The following is a 23,060-nucleotide window of genomic DNA, read 5'->3' as shown; positions in this document are numbered from 1 at the left end:
TCAGAAAATTAAACAGGCCAACCAATGTCTATACCTTTAAGCAAAGGAGAAATGCCTCTGTGATCAAAAGCAACTTGTACTTCGTTATATTAGTCCTTGAAAAAGAGTATCCTAAGCATGTTTTGTGTGTGTGTGTGTGTGTGTGTGTTAAAGTATTCATGCTATTAGAAGATCACAAGAACATGCAATTTGTACTGCAATATACAATCATTTGTTTACCCTATTGCTTTCTACCTATTTGAAATCAGTAATAACTAAAAATCTCATGTCATTATACATCAGCATTTCACATTATCTTGATATTTTTCTCCACCTATCTTTTGGAAATTTGAATTCAAGTTGAGGTTTGATTTAAATCTCTCTCAATCCCAGTGTTCTAATGAAGCATGAGCTCTGTTTTATTCATTTTGTGTCTACAGTCACTCAGTACCAATTCTAAATCTTAAACAGCTTAATGAAAAGATTCTCGGTTTGTTCCAGTATGGCATTTTAAAATTCTTTTCAATGAAGTTTTAAAACAGAACAGAAATTGTAGACCTTAATTTAACTTATTTATTTCATAATGAAAACTCAGGTAGGCATGCATGGAGGACAATTAAGAAGTTCTAGGATTGTAGGATGTGACTATGCTTGAGTAAAAGCATTTTTACATGGTTAAGTATAATGAAGCCCCACAAATTTCTTCCTTTAACCTTCTTAATTCACGTATATGGAAATCAAGGTCCCAGGGATGCATGTCAAACAACTAATTAGCACCAAACCTAGCACTGATATATTAACCTAATATTGCCTATAGGACCCAGTCAGCCTTACTCTGTTTTGGAAATATCAACAATGCTCATTTCTCATGAGCTCCACTTTTCTGAGTACTTATAGCAATAATTTAGTGGTAATTCTAGGATATATTAAATAAGCATTTAAATATTTACAAAATGCGAAGGAAAAAAGCCCTAAAGTTAAGTTTTATTAAGAGAATATGATGCCTACCATTTCTTTGGCACAGTGAGAAAAGGCTGGAAGTATTCTATGAACTGCCCCTCCAAACTGGTTGGGCAGCTCTAATATAAATCATGTTTTGGCACCCTTAAATTTTTGCTCATGCAGGTTCACATTTAAAAAAGTAAAAAAATAGTAAGGTAAATTTTGACTTAAAATACTTATTTTGAATTACAAAATATAAACAAAGATGTTGAAAATTTGAGAAATGTTCATAATTTGTACAAATGCTGTTGACTTGAAAAAGATATATCTATTAATATGTGACATATTAATACATATAAAATAATGGGAAAATAGCAGAAAATAGTGTTAGGAAATAAAGCTAATAAATAAGTTATCAGTATCACTTCTTCCTCTGTGCGTACCGTTATTATGGCTTTTTTTTTTTTTTTTTTTTTTTGCTGGTCTCTATTTTTTTAAGATGTATGGTGACAATAAAAGGACTTTCTTGGAAGTTCTCTACCTTTAGAAAATGAAACCTGCAATTTGTGAAATAATTATTTAATATCCTTCACATTTTTTGTAATTAATTGGCCTTTCCATGAATTTCTTAACAAGAACACTTATGAATATGTAAAATAACATGGATTATTTGTGTCTGTTCTTGAGGAAATATTTACTTTCTAAAGGCATTCTCCATGAAAATACATCTTATTTCACAGTTATTAATCACATTTTATCAATATTAATGCACAAGAAATTCTCCAAAGTTTTGTGAATAAGAGCATCTTATACATCCCCACTATGACCGTTATGTCCTCTCAAACATCAGAGAATCTCCAACATTGATGATTCCTGAATATTCACTGAAAATAATATTAAATTTCTTCCTTTTTAGAAACATATATGTGAAATTATTCTAAAATCCCACTCAGTGATGGAAGGTGGATTGTGCATTAGCCTTCATATTCCCCAAATATTACATCTCCTTGTCATAATTCCCACTTACAGACAATAAACACTACTCTGATAAAATATGAATGCTGATACAATCATCTTAAAAACAGTATTTCATATCTTATGAGGATGCAAAATAATTTAACAAAATACACAGGTGATACACAGGACTATTACTATTATAAATAAACAGATAAAACTTTAAGAAGATACTGACCAATTACTGATAACTAATGCAATTCAAATTGTATTGTGTTTGGGTTAAACACTTCAAAAAAGAAAATCAAAGTTTTCAGGATAAGTAGTATCAAAACCATTAAATCTATATAGTACTGTGAAGTGTCCTATAACATCCACTAGATGTCTCTAAAAACTGACTTTGAATGCCAACAATAGTTCTAGAGCTATGCATCAAATCATGAACTACACAGGTATTTCGATGATCCTACCAAAATTCATACTTGTCAAAGCAGAAAAAGTTGTTTTAATAAACATACAAAATGAAAATAACTTACATTCAATATCAAGGTACATGCTCTTTTGGTGCCCTCCAATTCTACTTGCAGCTTCACAGTCATATCTCCCTGAATCTGACAACTTCACATCTTTAATATGCAGTGATGAGCTTCCATGCTGCCCTTTGACTTCGATACGACCATCTGGGCTCTGTTTACATCGATTCAGGAAAAAGAAAGATTTTACGCTTGTTTTGTGCAAAATTATGACCAAACATAGGGTGTTTATCACATATATAATAAACGAAAATAAAGTCTTACCTGTATTACTTTTTTAAAAACCAATGTTTCTGTGTTTATGACTTTCTGTTTTTAGCTTTTCCATTTTACCCACCCACTTGCTTACAGGGACACCAACATGTAGTAAAAACTTCAACACATATTTTATCAACCTCTTTATTTAGTGCACTCTTTGCTTTTTAAAAAGCTTGCATGTTCTAGGAAGGGCTTTGTTGGCTTCCAATTATGCTCTTCACAAACAGAATGGAACAACAATGCCCATTCAATTCTGGCTGAAACCCACCAGTGAAAATGATATTCCTCCTTCACTTTAGTTTCCATTTCACCATGTAAAGTCAGTGTACAAAGATGTATGGAAATTAAAGCTTTAAGAAGAATTTATATTTATTTTGAATGCATGAAACAGCACTGCTCCAAAGTCTGTTAGGTACCATATTTATAACAGATAAATTATTAAAAACAGCACTATGTAAGTCATTCTTAGAAAGTAAATGGAATCAACATGAAAAAGATTAATCACATGCCCTATGAATATTGATGCAAATCAAGGAGTTGCTCATAATCCAAAAGCCTAGAGATTATATTTCAAATAAGAATTCTTGTGTGCAACCTAATCGGTATACCTACAATTGTTTTCTTAAATCATTTAAATACCTTGATAGCACACATGTTAAAACAGAGGTAGTTAATTTACTGAATTTTACTTTGCACAATCAGGAAATATAGTGGTATCTGCCATTTTATAATTCATTTGTAATATGTACTTTAATATTATTGAATTGATTATTTTCAATATTTGAGGTTTTAGTGCCTCAATAAAAACTACATGCCATACATTTAATTTGAAATATGTAAGTTATTATGTAATAACATAATGGCTGTTTAATTTTCTATATAACTGAAATTCAAATGAATTTCAATATGTGTCTTTGTATCATTAAAATTTGTTTATTTTCTTTTATTAATATCAAAAGACTATTTTAAAGCTCCTTTTCAAACATGAAGTTGATTGGGACACAGTAGGATCACTTTTTTGCCTTCTAGTTTTATAAAGGAATGCAATTACTATACAATCATATCAGCCACTCATAATTCATTTACTATCATGATCGTAAAAATGGTTTTCAAAAACAAAGAAACAAAAACATGCAGGGAATGTATTATGTGACCCAGATCAGACCAAAAATATGCTCCTCAACTCTCAAGTATTGCTAAAAAATAGTAAGGTAAGGCTTTCAAGCAAAAGACATTCTCTTTTTTCCAATAATTAAGATGTTCAGTGGCCAACCCGAGTACATACTGAAGAGAAAAAAAATGCAGAAACTCACAGAAGTAAAAATTAGAATGAGTAATCTCAAACAGAATGGCCAATTTGTTATACAAAGTAACTACTTTTTGATAACTAAATGAGTATTATTTTCTTATCTTACTGCATCTCTATCATTGGACCCTACAAACTACCCTTCCGTCCTTATGTGCAAACTTCCCTTGGCTTTCAGGACACCCACACTCTATTGTGTTTTCTCCCAGTGTCACTTTCTGACTACTTGTTAGTCTGGGTTGAGGTTTCCTCTCTTTGGGGGCCCCTGTATTCTGTCCTGAACACAGCCAATGAATTCTGCTTAGACATTCTCATCCCCTCCCATATTAGCAGTTGTCATGACCTGTAGTCACTCTTTCTCTAGGCAAGATTCCTCTTTCCCGGGAGAGCTATGGAACCAGATATGTCTCTTTCAGGACATGCCCATTTGATGTTTCTCAACCAGCATGGGTATATCTGAACATATCACTCGGTCACCCAGCACAACACGATCTACTCCTGTGGTCTTTCCTTCCATGAATGGTACTAATTGTTTTCCATGCTCCATGGTAGACCATGTCTTCAGTCTTAGATCAGTTGCTAAGTCTTTATCCATTTACATGGTAAGTGATGATAAATCTCAGTTTATCATCTTGTTCAACATTATCATGTTCAATGTCTACCAACTGTATTTCCAGGGACCTATCTGCTCTCTGCTTCTCCTATTTGTAAGCTTAGTTGTGCTGCTGAGTTGGAAGAATGCTAACGGGCATCTCTGGGTTTCAGAGAGAACAATCACACTCAGGGTGAATGCGACTGAAAAAGATTCCCTGACTCTGCAAAAGCCATCAGCATAATGTTATTTCCTATGTTTCTTTAGCAAAGTCTCATTGCAGATGCAGAAATTATTTCTTGTGTAGCTAAGAATAAGTTTTTCTAAAAGCAAACTTTTAATTCTCCTAACAACTTCATGAAGGTTTCATATACCATGTGCTCTATAATCATGAATAACATTCTACTGACATCTGAATAAAATCCCAATGTCTCAGCCTGACATTTAAGGACTTCCATGTGACATCTCCTTTCTGTCTAAGACATCGATTTTTTGTTTAAGCCCACTTTATAATTTGGATACCATTAATTTGGATTCCAATTAATCTGAATTACTGTCATTTCCATAAGCACCCTCCATAGACCTGTCTCAACCTTTGCCCCTTTACCTCTTCTATGTTTACATGACAGGGTTCTGTCATCATCCCTTTAATTTCTTGGGAAAATATCAGTTTATATTCAAAATAAATCAACTGTTTTATATAATTATTAAATGTACTACTTTGAACTCTGTGCTTTTCTTAGAACACACTACTTTTTCTAATCTAATTGGAACTTCAGAATTCATCTTGTAGGATATTATAGTTGAACAAATGTGAGAACATTTTTATTTTTATGGCACTTTATGTTAAAGTCACCTGGACTAGTACCAAGAACAGGGCCATTATATTCTAATATCTTTAAAGCAAATTAAGTTATAGTGAAATTTAGATATAGTTGAGTAAAGGAAAAGTATTCCTCCAGTTATTATTTACTATGAATTAAAAATTTGCAGTTAGTAACTTTATTAATGTGATAAAATACCGTTTTAATAATACAAAACAAATTCTTCATTTTTCTATTACGAAAAGTATTGTTCTTTCACAGAATTGATAGAGAAAATATGCCTCCTTTGAAAATAAACAGGTCCTCATGTTATTACCTGCTGTAAATGATATGGTTTTTGACTTATGAAAAACTGGTATCTTTAAAAATTAGTATGATACTAGTAAAGATGTTGGAATTTAAAAGTTATTTTCAATGTATCTGAAATTATTAACAGAAATTCTGGAAGAACAGAATTTCTTTGGGAAAGTGTGTGATTCCCTGAGAAATCATAAGTCATTTTCAGACTTGACATTGACTCTGTAATAATTACAATGTGCATTTGTCTCAAATACTTACATTAGAAGACCAAAGTCATTCCTTCTCATATCTGACATTTCAAAGGACATCTTTCTCTTTGTGTTACAAAAAGGCATTACATATTTCTGAGAGAAAATTAATTTATATCTTGGCTTTGATTCACCACCTACCAAATATTCATGCAAGACATCTGATATTTGATTGAGACAGGTTAATGGGCATATTAGCTGTCCATCTAGTATTTTCAGGTTATATCACTGCATTAAGTAAGATGATTAGAAAGTAAAGTGCCTGACTATACAAAATTATTCCAATCCTTTACAGAAAGGCACTCTGATTTGACTTAATGTTATATTCTTTGCCTTTCCAAAAGGTCAATTTAAGAACTGCTTATTTGAATGATATTTCAATATTTTTATAAAATGGTTATTTATAGAGTGCACTGAAAAAAATGTTTATTGATAGTTTACTGTCCAATCAAGAATCATTTAATGATAAAAAAAAGAATCACTTAATGAAATACATCTATGTGATAACTACCTTCTAGAGTTTAGTTCCAACACAAATATTTTGTTGTCAATTTTAATTGCTGGACTGTTGAAATTATGCAATGTATCATGTTTACAGGTTGTTTTTGTGACCATACTGACCAGATATTTATTGCCAGGTTTAGAACCCAATTGTAGTATACAACACATTTGACGTGGTGATATTCCCTATCTGTATTCTATATACTGATGTCATTGGCCCCTTTGGCTGGCCTTTTGGGAGTTTTGTGAATTATGTCACTTAGTTACTCAGCAATTGTTTTCTTGTGCAATTATTCTACAAAAAGCACCCAGGCACTGGAGATACATGTTGAGCAAAACTGAACCATTTTTACCCTTTGGGAGATTAAAATTCGGCAGATATTAATTTGAAAAAATAATACAAACAAACTGAAAAGTACCATGTAGGAATGCCAAAATTCCATTTTAAGGATGAGTAAATGGAGGGGTGGGGTAGAGTGAGAAGAATGTTCCCTGATAAACGGAGGTTTGGATTATGATCTCAGAATAATGAAAGAGGAACAGTTTATAGAGAGAACTTAAAACTGGTGCCCCCAGAAGGCATATGAAGCAACTGAGAGAAGCCAGCAGGCACAGAGAAGAGAGTGAGGGTACATAGGCTCTCCTGATGTTGAACTGGCAAACAGAGACAGCACGCCGGACCCAAGACAAATACAGACACACAGAAACCATGCATCCCTATATCATACATTCTGTTTGCCTTTTTGTAATGGCATTCTAGCTTCATTGACTGTAAATTAAATGCAACTTCAAATACTTTGAGGTAATGTAAAAGCATAACTGTTAATTACATAAACAAGGAAATATGTTCCAAAGGTTACTGGTATTAATTTACTCAAGCTAACCTCTCAAAATTATGTTAACATTGGGTTAAGTTGAATAATTTCTGCAAGAATTTTAAACAGAAAGATTCTCTTCCTTCCTTATAAGATTCCTATACCTACTCTTAGCATTAATTTCTCTTTCCTCTGAGCTTGCTCCCAGCTTCTTAATTTTCTTCCTGCTCTGATTCCCTAAACTGAACTTTTGTACAACTACCCTTCTTTCTAGCATTGCAAAATCATATAAGGAAGAGTGATATGAACAATGTAATTTCTTAATTTACATAATTTTTCCCTAGGTTCTAATGCCCTCTTCTCTCTTTGTATATAGAGTCAATAATGTATTCAACAAATAGGAACTGAATATAGCGCAGATAGCAGGTAACAGTGGTAGTTAAGATACTATTTTAAATGTTCTACATTTATTAGTTCACTAAATCCCCAATTAATCCTAATACTACTACTATGAGATTTAGACTATTATTTTTCCCACTTTAAAGATGAGGAAATGGGGCACCTGGGTGACTCAGTGGTTGTGCATCTGCCTTTGGCTCAGGTCGTGATCCCAGGGTCCTGGGATTGAGTCCTGCATCAGGCTCCTTGCAGGAAGCCCTCTGCCTATGTCTCTGCCTCTCTCTCTCTCTCTCTCTGCCCTCTGCCTATGTCTCTGCCTCTCTCTCTCTCTCTCTCTCTCTCTCTGTGTCTCTCATGAATAAATAAATAAATAAATAAATAAATAAATAAATAAATAAATAAAATATTTAAAAAAATAAAGATGAGGAAATGGAGGAACAAAAACATTAAATACGCAATTTCCACACATCTTACAAATTATAGCACTGGATGTCAAGGCTGTCTGGCCCTGGAGTTCATATTTGGAATTACTTTCCTTATGTGGCCCTTTGCTGAGCCATAACTATGGGGTTGAACTACATATCTTACCACCGTGCTGGTTTCTGAGGACATCATAATGAATCAGAAAGGCAGAGCCTTTAGTCTTATAGGTCAAAGGGCATAGATGAAAAACATGACATCATAATGCATGCTGGTATAGATGAGGTTCAGGAAACACACATGATACAGTCTATGGAGGTGGGGGACAATGTCTTACAGGTATGTTTGTCTAAACTGAGATCTGAAGGATAAGTAATAAAGATGGGTCCAGCACCAGGCTGACTATATAATTATCAAGACCTACTGCAAAATGAAATGTGGGATATCTTGTCTAAAACTTATTGTGAATTTCAAGGCAACCACAGCAATACATGGAAGCACACAGGGCCCTTGTGAGTGTCAGGCTCTGCACAACTGTGCACACCACACATTGACAAAATTGCTCTGGCCAAGCTAAAAGAAGAAACAAAGGAGGAAGGAAATGGGAACTACATAGGCCTGAACTAGAAGGAAAAAAATGGCACATTCAGAAAGATGAAAGAAGCTCACTGGAACTAGAATACTTAATATAAAGTGGAGAGGGGCAAGAGATAAAGTGGCCAGAGAGGGACAGGACTGCTGTAATGAGGCTCAAAAGTCAAAGGAAGACCTGTAATAACATGAAAAGATGCTCAACATCATTAGCTACCACGAAACTGTCAATCAAAACCACAATACCACTTCACACCCTCTGGGCTAGCTGTAATCAAAAAGATAGATAATAGTATCAGTGAAGCTGTGGACAAATTGGCTGGTGGATGAGAATGAAAAATGGAGCAGGTGGTTTGGATAAAAAAAAATATGACAGTTATCCTGAATATTAAACACAGAGTTATCTTATGACTTAGCAATTACACTCACCAGAGAATTAAAGATATATATGCACACAAAATCTTATACATGGATGTCCATAATAGCATTATTAATAAAACCACAAAATTAAAGCATTACAATGTCCATCTACTACTGCATGCATAAATAGAATGATCTAGTCATACAATGGAATGTTATATGGCAATGAAAAGAAATTAAATACTTACACACAGGCTACAATATGGATGAACCTTGAAAACATTAGGCTAAGTGAAAAAAACTAGTAACAAAGGCTACATATTGACTGCTTCCATTTATATGAAATTTCCAGAATAGACAAATCTATGGATACAGAAGTATATCGGCAGCTGCTTGGGGAGATTGAGAGTGATGGCCAAGAGGGGAGGAATTTCTTTTTCAGATGATGAAAAATATTCCAAAATTGATTTTGTGGATAATTGCACAGCTCTGCAAATATACTAACAGGCATTTAATTGTATTCTTTAATGAGTGAATTGCATCCTGCATAGATTATTTGTAAATAAAACTGCTAAAAATTAAAGAAGGAATTTGGGTGTTCCATAAGCAATTGGAAAAGGATATGAAAGGTTTCAGGCCTACAAGGCAAATGTGTTTGCTCTTTGAAAAGATCATTCATGCTGTGGGGTGAAGGATGAATTCAAGAGGGAGAAGAGAGGCCCATGGAAGCATACTGCATGGATAAGGTGCTAAGAAAAGGTAGTGGTAGTGGAGATGGAGAGAAGTGAATACATTCTATAAATGCTTTAAAGGAGAATCAACAGTGTTTAGTGAATGATTGGATGAGAAATTGTGATGAAAGAAAAAGGGAAGAGAGTATTTCTAGGTTTCTGTCACAGAGCTCAGGATGGGAAATATTCTCTATCATTAGTAAACTATTGTATGTCTATAAATTATACATATGCATGCATATATTCATCTTTTATGATATGTACCCATATTTTAATAACTGGGATAATTCTGTTCCATATTATATTTTCAGTACTTTAAAATTGATATTTAAAATTGAAATGTTAATAAATGAGATGTTGATATAAAGTGAAACTAGAATAAACTCTTCACAGATTTTAATTTCAAAAAAAATTATATAAGGTGGGTTCCAACTAACAGTTGTCAAAATGATGGTTTTCAGAATGTGAACTGCTTATTTCATATTAATGCCCGAGTGTGATGCCAACTTTAGCATAACATAGCAGCTAAGACGGCAGAACCAGACTGGAAAGTTTATATCCTAATTCTGCCACCTACAACCTTTATGACCTGGAGTTAATTACTTAATTTAGTTGTATCTTAGTTTCTGTCTCTGTATAATGGGAGTGCAACACTCATAATCTGCTATGCAGATTAAACGAGTATTTGTAAAGAGCTTAGGATGTGTTATTACATGATAAATAAATTGGCATAAAACATCTGATATCCATATCCAAGAGATAAATATATAAGTTTATACAACATCCATTTCATTGTGATAGCGAAGGGTATTCTGTCTCACAGAGAAATAATAACTCTCCTATCTTCTTTTTACTCACCAGTGCATTACTACTGCTAGACTTTTCTCACAGTCCCATAGCTACATCCCAATTATTTATAATATTTTGTCAATTAAAAATTTGTAATATATTCAGTAAAGAACAAAATTAAAATAGGACAAAGAAACTACCATAGGAGAGCAAAATCCTACTGATAAATGATAAAACATTTCACACATAAATAATTAAATTACTGAATAATGGGATTCATATTTTATTATATCCATAATGCTAAAATAAAACTCTAGATATTAAATTTGTCTGTAATTGCCATCACATTTGTGGACAGTTTGCATGTATCCTTGACTTTGCTCTTCATCAGGATGACCTTCCCTATTCAAAGGCCATGACTTTGGTATGAAAGGTCAGTCTTGTAAGTGTTACATTGATATGAACTCAATGATACCATTCAATGGTTTTAAAATTTTAAGATTCCAATGATTATGCATCACCTTCCTGAAATTTATACTGGTCAAAGCCATATAAAGTAACATGACCCCATGTCTGTGATATTCACTATTACTTATTATGGCCATTCATTGTGATTAGAGCTCCAAGAAAGTAAATTTGAATAAGAGGAATATGCTTATAGTATAACTGACCATAATTCTGGCATAACTGTTGGCTAATCTGCCTGACAAGACTTATTTTTTGTTGTGTAATTATGTATGGCATTTTAATCTAACCTAAGGATAATGAAACAAAATATTTGATATCAGGATTGTTTAGAAAATGCAAAACACACGAATTTAAGTCATAAGTATGGGACTAGAATAGAAAGTCAGGACTTAGAATATACCACTGATTCAAAGTATCATCTATGTAAAATTCCAGTGGTTTTTCCAAGGTTAAGAAATCAAGAAAAATAGAATGGTCACTATCATTTCTGGAGTCTCATTTTTTTTCTGTGTATCCTTTATAATGGAAAATAAGATATGTAAGAAAAACTGGTTATCAAAAAATCAATAAGAAGTAATGAAGCCAAGAAGATACTCAGATCCAAAAATCACATCCTCTATTAAGGTAAAATTTAGTTTCATGTCATACAACCATGAAAAGACAGAAAAGGGTTGTGAAAAAATGAGGCACATTATACTCTAAACCTTCCTAGTCAACATTTATTATAAGATACTCAGATGTAGTGCAATGACTTATGTCACATAACTGAACTTAACTTGTGAACATTGATATCGTGTTATTAAGTCATACTGCTCTGGAAGTAATATGAGTAATCACTAATAAGCACAGATTCCATGATTTTAAGGCTTTGAAGAATCCATAGGTCACCTGGTTCCATGTTTTTTATTCTAAAATTTAAAATGTTTTACTATCTAGCACAAAGATAGTCATTGGAAATAGAAGAAGCACAATATTAAAAATACTAGAATTGGAATAACACAATATTAATACCTGTAAAGGTGAAGAATAGACATGATATTTCATTATACTGTTCTCTAATCTTTTGCCTTTGTTTTCAGTTACATCATACATTTACCATGGGAAATTATAAACAGCACAGTCAAGATGGATCTATTCCTTTAGATCATTTCCTGAACTGTTAGAACAATGTAGAGAAGATCTGAATCCAAAGTCAATACATAAAAATCCATAAAATTCTTAATTGAAAGGCACTGATATTTCAATGTCATTTATTTTGCTAGAGTTATCACAGTACAAGTTGTCTAATACAGAGTATTTACTCTTTGCTGCTTTTTCCCACATCTAGTTAGAATCATATAAGATTAGGTAAGCTCAGTTCTAGGTACATGAAAAATGTTATAGTCAATTATGTAACCAGTTTAAGGAGTATGGTAATCCAGTTCAAATTCTAGACAAAGAAGTTTTAAAAGCAGAAGCATAATATCAAATAGGAAGTAATACAATAATGTTATATGAAGTGCTTAAAAAATACCTGACATATACCATATATTCAATAAATGTTAATTGAGGTCACTATGCTTTTCCATTAGTATATCTTTATACAAATCCTACAAGATATTCTATAATGGATTTTTTTCCACTTTAGTATGAAGAAACTAAAAATATTTTGGGAACATTTTTCTTTGCTCTAACTAATGGGACAAATAGAGCCCTTATCCTATGTCATCTTTGGTCAATACTTAAGACAAAACAAAACAAAACAAAAAAAAGACAGGACTACTGAAAGAATATATTAGTCTGTTTCCTCCATATACATTTGAATAAGTTATATTGTTCTTTGATTTCACTAATCTTTTCTTCTGTAGTATCTTTTTTTAAAAAATTCTTAATTTTTTTTTAATTTTTTTCTTCTGTAGTATGTAATCTGCTATTAATTCCATGTTTTTTTTCTTTTTTTACTTCAGACGTTTCCTGATCTCTAGAATTATTTACTTTGTTTCTTTTGTGTCTCCTTATTATGCTCATGCTTTTTTTTAGACAGTATATATGTAAAAAATACATATATGATTATTCTTTTTTTTTTTAGATTTTATTTATTTACTCATAAGAGACACACACACACACACACACACAGAGGTGCAAAGACACAGCCAGAGGGAGAAGCAGGCTCCATGCAGGGAGCCAGATGAGGGACTCAATCCTGAGTCTCCAGGATCACACCCTGGGCTTAAGGTGGCGTTAAACCGCTGAGCCACCCGGGCTGCCCATATATGAATATTTTTATCTACTATTTCCTACGTCATTAATGGATTTGTTTATATTAATTGATGTATTTTTGTTTGCTATTCGTTATATATTTCTTGCCATAATTTTTGATAGGGTGCCAGACACTTTGAGTGCAGTGTTTTTTTTTTTAATTCCTTTCAGTGTGTTTGGTCTCTTCTCTGAGACACTGTTAAAATCCTTGAAAACTATTTTATTCTTTTGAAATTTTAAATTTTGTTAGGGGAGGTGGGAGCAATCTTTAGTTCAGGACTAATTTGGTCACACTACTAAAGCAACATTGTTCAGTATTCCAGTGGTTCTTTCTATATCTCTGAATAGTCTCTCACACATACACATATTGGTACTCAGCTTAAAACATCAGGGAAAAATACTGAAGATCTTTGGACCTCTCTGTGTGTGAATTTCCCTCTTTCCTACAGAGCTCTCTCCTCTCTAGTATTCCATACTGCGAATTCTAGCACCATGGATGACTCAAATTTGGAACACTGTTTCTTCAACTAAGAGAAACAACCAGACCATTCATCTCTTTGCTGTAGCCTGGAAACTCTCCCGACATTATGCTTGAGCAATCATAAGACTCATATCATTTGTTTCTCTTCTCTCAGGGATCAATGTGCTGCCCATAATGTCATAAATTGTACTTGTTGTTTAAATCCAGAGCATAAATCAAGCCCTGCTTTATCCATTATAAAAGAGAAGCTCTAATAGGTAATTTTTAAAGATTTATTTATTTGAGAGAGAGCACAAGGAGGGGCAGAGGGAGAGGGAGACAAGCAGACTCCCTGCTGAGTAGGGAGCCCAACATGGGCTCAATCCCAGGACCCTGAGGCTGTGACCTGAGCCAAAATAGAGTCTGATCCTTACTGCCTGAGTCACCCAGGGGCCCCAACAAGTATTTTAAGTTGTCACTAATTCCACACGACCATCAGAAAATTTACCTATTTACCCTCCAATGATCACTTTTTGTCATAGATATGAAAACTCTTAGAGTACACATCACTTTTAACATCATTTTCATCAGACTGAAACCGTAAGTTAAAACGTATTTTGTTAGGAGGAGCTAAAATGGCAGAGTAGTAGGAGGACACCAGCCTTGTCTTATCCTTTCAACACAGCTAGATAAATATAAAATCATTCTGTATACCCAAGAAACTGATCTGAGGGCTGACAGAACTGTACAACTAGAGGTAAAGAGGCCGCATTGTGGAGGTGCAGAGATGTGGTTTGGGGGGAGAAATGGATTGAGGGTGCTGTGGAGGAGAGGGAGCCCTGATCACAGAGAGAGTGAAGGGGGAAGGGACACATAGGGGATCACACAAGGAAAACACTTCCCCAAAGTCACTAACTGGGAAAATGAGAGGAGCTGATTTTTGTGAGTTTTTACCACCAGCCAGGCTCAAAGAGTGGAGTTTTGGAGGTACACACAATGGCTGGTGTGAAGCCCCTGAGGGCACTGCAGTGCTCTTGTGGATAAGGGCAGATAGCCCAGCGGCAAATGGCATGATGTAAGGATGCCCTGCGACATAATGGGAGAGAGGGTTCCTCATCTTTGGAGTGGATCTGGGATAGGTGGCATTTCCTCTCTGGGGACAAAAGAGCCAGTAACACCATTTCTCTCCCCTATTCCTCAGCATAAACTAACTTCAGTTAGCAGCAAAGAGCCAACATTGGCTGCCTAAACTGCATACACCAAGTCCTGGCCCCTAGGCTCTGCAAGTGCTGCTCTTCTTGGGCAAGTGTGCCTGAAAACTAGCACAGCGGGCTCATCACCCAGAAAACCAGCACAATGCTCTCCCCTCCCCACATGCACCACATCTACTGACCAGAGAGCTCTGCAAAGCTTCAGCTCTAGTGGAAATAACATCAAATCTCTTTTTTAACAAGCAGATTAGGGCACATCTAGTTAAAACTCACCACACTCTGGCCAAAGTCCAAACACTTCCTACTGCAGGCAAGGAGAAATTCTGCAGAGGGCTGACCTGAGAGAAAGAGCAGCCAAAACACAGCAGCATAGTGCACACAGCACACACCTGAGACACAGAAGTGCCAGGCCCTGGACAGCATATGACCTCTTCTTAATAAAGCCATTACTCTCAGGAGCAGGAAACATAACAGGCTTTCCTAACACAGAAAGAAAACAAGGACCTAGACAAAATGCCAAAACAGAGGAATTCATCTCAAAAGAAAGGACAAGAAAAGGTCAAGGATTTAATTGAAACAGATATAAGTAATATGCCTGATCCAGAATTTAAAACAATAATCATAAGGATTCTAGCTGGGCTTGAAAAAAGCATAGAAGACAACAGGGCATCCCTTACCACATAGATAAAAGAGCACAAGTCTAAAAACTAGTCAGACAGAAATAAAAATGCTATAACTGAGATATAAAACCAACTGGATATAATGACCACAAGGATGGAAGATGTAGAGGAATGAATAAGTGATGACAATAAAATTATAGAGAATGATGAAGATGAAAAGAAGAGGGAGAGAAAAATATTGGATCACAAATGTAGACTTAGGGAGCTCGGCAACTCCATAATGTGTAAAAACATTTATATCATAGGAATCTCAGAAGAAAGAGGGAAAAAGAGGCAGAATGTTTATTTGAGTAAATTATAGCTGAAAACTTCTCAATCTGGGGAAGGAAACTGATATCTAAATCCAGGAGGCACAGAGAACTTCCAGCAAAATCAATAGCAGGCCAGCACCAAGATATATTGTAGTTAAATTTGCAAAATACAGAGATAAGGAAAAAATCCTAAAAACAACAAGAGAAAAGTCTCCAACTTACAAGGGAAGTCAAATAAGGTTAGCAGTAGACCTCTCTACAGAAACTTGGCAGGACAGAAGAGAATGACATGATATATTGAATGCGCTGAATGGGAAAAATATGCGGAAGGATACTTTATCCAGCAAGGCTGTCATTCAGAATAAAAGGAGACATAAAAAGCTGCCTAGACAAACAAAAAGTAAAGGTGTTTGTGATCACTAAACCAGCCCTGCAAGAAATAGTAAAGAGAACTCTTTTAGCGGGAAAGAAAGATGAAAAGCAACAAAGGCTAGAAAAGAACAGAGAAAAATCTCCAGAAACAAAGACTTAAAAAAGTATTACAATGGCACTAAGTCCATATCCATCAATAACCACTCTGAATGCAAATGGACTAAACGCTCCAATCAAAAGACATAAGGTATCAGAATGGATAAGAAAGACTAAGATCCATCTATATGCTGCCTACAAGAGACTAATTTTAGACCTAATGATACCTACGGGTTGAACTTGAGGGAATGGAGACCATTATCTAGGTAGCAGATGACAAAAGAAAGCTGGAGTAGCCATACTTATATCAGACAAACTAGATTTTAAGCCAAAGACTGTAACAAGAAATGATGAAGGGCACCACATCACAATAAAGAGGTCTATCCAATGAGAAGATCTAATAATTGTAAATATGCCCCTAACTTGAGAGTATCCAAATATATAAGACAATTAATAACAAACATAATGGAACTCATGGATAATAATATAATAATAGTAAGAGACTTTAACACCCCACTCAGAGCAATGGACAGATCATCCAAGCAGAAAATCAATTAAGAAAACCATGACTTTGAATGACACACTGGATGAGATGGACTTAACAGATATAATCAGAATATTTCATCCTAAAGTAGCATTCTTTTTGAGTGCACATGGGACATTCTCCAGAACAGATTACATACTGGATCACAAATCATACCTCAACAAATACAAACAGATTCATATCATACCATGCATATTTTTCAAGCACAACACTATGAAACTTGAAGTCAACCACAAGAAATACTTGGGCAGTTGAACATAGGGATAAAAAAAAGGATGGGGGAGGGGAGAACATAAAACCAACTATGGTAGAGAATCAACTATGGTAGAGAATAAACTGAGAATTGCTAGTGGGGAAGAAAGTGGAGGGATAGGATAAATGGGTGTTGGAGATTAAGGAGGGCACTTGTGATGAGCACTGGGTGTTATTTATAAGTGATGAATCACTAAATTCTATATCTGAAACTAATATTATACTATATGTTAACTAACTGGAATTTAAATAAAAACTTAAACAAAAAAATAAAGGGAAGAAAAAAAGTACCTGGCAATGTATGTGTATGTTTTTCCTTCCTTTTTAAATTACATCATGCAAAATATATATTTAAATGTCTACATCATTGGATATATAAGAAATCTTATATAGCTAATATATATAATTATTATATGTGTCACTAGTATTATAGCAAATATATGCTCCTTTTTGAACAGGGAGCTATGCTGAGTGATTAAAACCTTATTTCAAAGTCTCATAACCAGGCATTGGGTAGCTGTGTTGCTATTTGACTCATAGCAAATGAACATAATTATCATAAATGAAAGCAGTGTATATTTATTGGAAATGCTTTATATAAGGCATGAATGTAAAAACCAAAAATTACTCACTATGCACCAAAATACCAAAAACCACAATTTCATCAAATCATTACACAGACACAGAAACAACCTATCTCCAAGAAATGGCTAAAAATTAAAACTGTATGTAACAAATATATAAACTCCATTGAGCTGCTTTTCTTTTGGTTTGGATTTTGCTTGTTTTATAGCAAATAAAGTAATCCTCCATAAAGAATAGGTAAGCTACAAGAAAGAATGCATATGCAAAGAGAACTTTTTATTATTGTTAGAAGCCTTCAATTAAAGAGAAGGAACTCTTCAGAAAGGATATAATAGAAGTTATTAAAATGATAATGCAAAGGAGGAGGAGAACTAAAAATGTTTGATGGGATAAATGAATCAATGCTGCAACCTGAAACCATGAAAAAGAGAAGGTACTGTGTGGAATTTGTCAAAGACATTAGGAGAAGATAAAGCATCTTGTATTTCTATATTGTAGTAATTTTCCTTAAAACAATCCAAAAATTATAAATCAGAAATGCCTGTGGTGAATCTTTACAGTGTTCTGTATCAATCATTAGACCATGAAAAAATTAAGAACATTATCATTAAAGGGAGATCTGGTGAAACTAAATGCCCAGGGATCAGAGATGGTCTGGGAAATTATACTACCTTGGCTACAAGACATAAAATTGATGAGAAACAGCTTTCATCAAGCCTCTAATTGTGTGCTGGAATATGCAAGCATAAGAAGAGGTCAAATAATTATAACATAGGGCAGAGTGTTGTAATTTTATGAGAAGGTACTAAAAAAGCATACTATTAGTGAATAAATATGTAACGTCCTATATCTCAAAGTGCTGATCAAAATAGCCAGCCAGGCAGTTTTCTTATAATATAGGAAGAGATGGATAAGGCCTCAATAAATCTCCAACATCTCCATGATACACATACAAAAAATGTGCAATTTAATGGCTTGATAATCTCCTATTTCTATTCATTTTGTGAACGGGATCCCCTTAATTATCACCTTATCTATCACTTGACTCCAAAGTGCATTTTAATTTATGGATAAACAGATTATTAACTTACTAAGTAATCAAACAATTATATCAATTCATTCAAATTTTGATCAATAGATATGCTACTATTACTTTAGCATTACATGTCTCTATAATTAAAATTTGTTCCTGAATCATCACAGCTCCTATGATAGATACAGTGAACTTCAGAGTTGAATGCAAACATCCAGAGAGGAAATTAACTCTCGTGTTTTAGAGATATTTAAGTTCTTAAGTGGCTCTGAATTTTGTAATTGAAAGAACAGTGGTCTGCAACTTATCCTTAGTTTACATGAAGAACTCAATAATTAACCAAAATATATTCAGAGTTAATACCTGTTAAAAATCAACCATCTATTATATAGACCTCAGTTTGTCGGTCAAGGACTCTCAGAAGATTCAAAAGTAATTGGAAACTGTAGTCAGTACATCAAAGATTTGTGACAGTTTTCACTACACTTATTACTTGCTATGTGCAGTTAATATTCTAGATGGATATAGTAGACACACTATTGAAAAACTTGCAATATTCAAGGATTGATGGAGGAATGTGAAATTTTACTTGGTTGAAACTAATTAATCTTAATAGTAGGACATATGGGAAAAAAGGAGATAACAGAGATTGGAAGAGTGGCCTACCTACAGAGACATGCAGGTAATAGAAGGAATTTCCAAACGATATGAGAAACTACTGGAAGCTTCTGAACAAAAGAATGATATTATCTGGCTTGTTTCAAGTGAAGCAATCTAGCTATTTTAAGGAGACTAATGCACTGAGATCTCTTCAAATCCATTGTAATAATCTAGGCCAAATAATTATGATGGCTTGGACTAGAGCAGTAATAAGTAGGTGTTAAGAAATGAACAAATTTTGAATATATTTAAAATTGGGCTAGAAGATTAAAGAAAGAATATGGGTGTAATAACAGATAACAATCAAAGATAACTCCAAGAATTTTAGTCTATGTAACTATAAGGAAAGTGTCACCATTTAATAAGGTTGAGATGATGGAGGAAGAAGCAAATATGAAGATAATGGACAGATCTGTACTAGATATTTTCACTTTAAACTACGTATTTAATATCCAAATGAAGTTGTCTGGTACATGACTGGATAAAGACTAGGAAGTAGTGAAGAGGTCCATTGGTTGAGATTTAGAGTTTACTGGATCCAAGTGGTAAACAAAGCCATAAGACTAGATGAATAAGTCAAGGGAATAAGCATAGAGAAAGGAATTCAAGAATGGGCCCCAAACCAAGGCCTTTAATCACTTAGAGGCCAATTAGAAGGCAAAGATTAATCAAAGGGTACTGAAAGGAGAGAGAAGTGTGGCAAACGAAAACCCAGAAGTATATTGCAAGCTAAAGAACAAGATTTAAGCAAAAGAGATAATTTCATTGGGTCACTGTTGTTACTAGGTAGAAAAAAAAGGGGGGGGACTGATAATTTACCACTGAGTTTTAAGAAGATGAACATTACTGGTAAATTTGTCAGAGAGCTTCAGTGGGGTGATATGATCAAAGCTTATGTTCAGGAAATAATTGGAGGAAAAAAATTAGAGCAAGGTTAAACAACATTTTTAAGGGATTTTGCTGACTACACAGGATAGAAAATCAGATGGCATGTGGAAGCTATATGAGATATCTATCTTTCCATCCATCCATCCATCCTCTGCCTGTCTATATGTTATACACACATATATTCACATATATGAAGGATATGTGTAGTAGGTATGTGTGTATGTTACAGATATACATATAAAATGCATATGTTTTATATGCAATATATAAATAAAAGAAAAATAATAGAATATTTTTGGATGTTGACAGGAATGATAAATAAGGTACTGGGTAAAAATATTGTTGAGAATAAGGATCTGAATTACTGGACTGATATTCATATGTTAGAAAGCATACTAGGAGCCATGTAAAAAACTCAGATTTTGCATTCATGGTAACATACAGGTTCAGATATGTATGAGTGTAGATGTAGTAGTAGGAATTTGTTAAAGTTTTTTTTTGATTGCTTCTTAATAAAAGAGCAGATCATCAGCAAAACTTTGGGGATAGAGGAAATTTGCAAATTTGAGGATGTAGGAAATGAACTGAAGATAGTTGTCTAAAACTGGTCAAGAAAATGGACCAGAAAAATGTGGAATGAATGGTACACAACAACAACAACAACAAAATGCCCACAGGGTATGCACCACAACTTTAAGGAGAGACCATTCAGAATGATTACAAGCTTTTCCTCCATGTAAGCTCAGCTGTCCTACCACATGTGTGGAATAGATGTGGAGGTTAATTAAACCATGAGTGCTGTTTTGCCAGAAACATTTCACGAAGCCAAAAAAAAAAAAAAATTGAGCAATGCGTATGAAGTCCTAATTATAATAATAGACAATGAAATTTTAGGCTGGGGATTAAAAAAGGTGAGCAAGATGAGTGGTCTAGGTCAGGGAAAAAACAGTAGAATCCACAAATATTAGAAATGCATTGCTTCTACATATCTGATAGAGTATAAATACATTTTTCTTATAAGTATATGCACTATTAAATATGCATCTAAAAATAATCTGAGGATAAGAGATTTAGAAACTCGAAAGAACTTTCTGTGGATTACAAAGCAACAGTAATAATGCTGCTCCAAGATGTAGATCATGACAATGTAACATTAATAGCCAAAACTGATTTACATGTAAAACATTTTTGTCCCACCCTGAACCCCTATCATAAACACCAGTGCTCAAAAGATGGCTGAACACAGCTATTATTGAATATCTTTGTTTAATACATCATTTAATTTTACTGTTCACCTCTGAGTCAAGGGCAATGAAGGCACTGCAGTAACTATGCTAAGGTAATTTTCATTAAAATGTATTCAGTTTTATTTGTTAATTATTGTGAAAGTAACATTCTTTTATGCACCTGTTTTTGTTGGATGCTTAAAGTTGACAACGAAATACATCAGATGTATTATTTTTATGCAAGTTGTTTATTAGATATTGGATTAAATATTTTCTCAGATATGCTGCATTTATTATATAGTAATTTGAATTTAGTTTTCATATATATTATTTTAAATCATACCCAAATGACTGCATAACTGTCATGCATTTATTCAAATTTGCTTCATCTTGTTTCTTGAATTTTGTTAATATTATTTACTAAAATAAAGAAGTTACAAATACCAGAAAATTTATTTTTTGGTCTATTAATATTCACTGACACCTCCATATTTCCTTATAGCTATATGATTTTGTATTTTTTCGGGGACAGTACTAGATTGCTTCATAAGAAGAAATAAATATCAACTGAACTCGATGTAGGACAAAGTATTTACAAGAAAAAAATATTTTCTGCTACAAAGCCATACTAAAATCACTTTCAGTATATAAATGATATGTTTCCCCAGAACAATTCCTGCGAAATCGTGAACTACTGTTATCTTACAAACCTGATGACGGCTTCTTTCAAGTAGAAATTCTTATAATACATTTAAAAATAATAGTTCATTAATAAATAATGTTTTTTAAAAGAATAATGACACTCCTATTTTTAAAATATTTCACCGAATTTTATCAAAAGTAGTTTTTAAAAGCATATGTTGAACTTATGGCTTGACTTCTTTGATAATTGTTATTCAAGCTGTGGGCTGGAAACAGAATTTCAGGAAGCTGTAAATGATTGAAAACCCACCTCTCAGCAAGCTCAGTAGCATCCAGGAAGATTTCCAACCTGCCTAATTCTATTCTACCACCTACATCAGATGGGGGATAGAAGTATCCATTTTGCCTATTGCCCAGCAGGGACCTATAATATTGCTCTCAGAGCACTAGTATGAAAAAATGCATTAGGAGGACCTTAAAAATGTCATTCAAATACAAAATCCTTCAGAAAAGCCCATTATCTCTACAAAGGGAAAAAAAAATACAGGCTTTAAAATCTACAGGTGCCAGACTTATGTTCTTTGGCATTCTTCTCTACAATCAGAATTGACTTTCCCCCCCAATGTAAAGATTTTACTAAAGTAATCTTAATTTTTCTTATAACTGAGTTGTATGGAAAAGCTATATAGAAAAAGGAGATTGCAAACACTGCCTCACTATACTAAGTTATTATTTCAATGTTGTGACTTATACATAGCACTAATTCATAACACTGTATTTTAAATGAACTGGGAATACCAAAGCTAACGTAGTTAGGAACCCATGGGTTATGCAGATTATTTTTTTTAATGTATCTTACTCTATGGATAGCTCCTTGAGATCCTCTAACGCACAGCACATTAAAAGAAAGGT

At 33.8% G+C, this 23,060-nt stretch overlaps 1 protein-coding gene across 2 annotated transcripts in view; it reads right to left on the bottom strand.

Annotated features, from left to right (window-relative positions):
• Positions 1-23,060, bottom strand: part of NCAM2 (neural cell adhesion molecule 2) — a 515,517-nt gene that overhangs the window by 136,248 nt on the left and 356,209 nt on the right. For both annotated transcript variants that reach the window (XM_038581267.1, XM_038581268.1), the window contains exon 9: positions 2,412-2,562. In XM_038581267.1, coding sequence (XP_038437195.1) covers positions 2,412-2,562 — 151 coding nt within the window. The remainder of the gene's footprint in view (positions 1-2,411; positions 2,563-23,060) is intronic.

Source organism: Canis lupus, chromosome 31, assembly GCF_011100685.1.
Source record: "Canis lupus familiaris isolate Mischka breed German Shepherd chromosome 31, alternate assembly UU_Cfam_GSD_1.0, whole genome shotgun sequence".
NCBI classification, from domain to species: Eukaryota; Metazoa; Chordata; class Mammalia; order Carnivora; family Canidae; genus Canis; species Canis lupus.
Note: the sequence above shows the minus strand (reverse complement) of the source record. Positions and strands in the feature narration are given on the sequence as shown.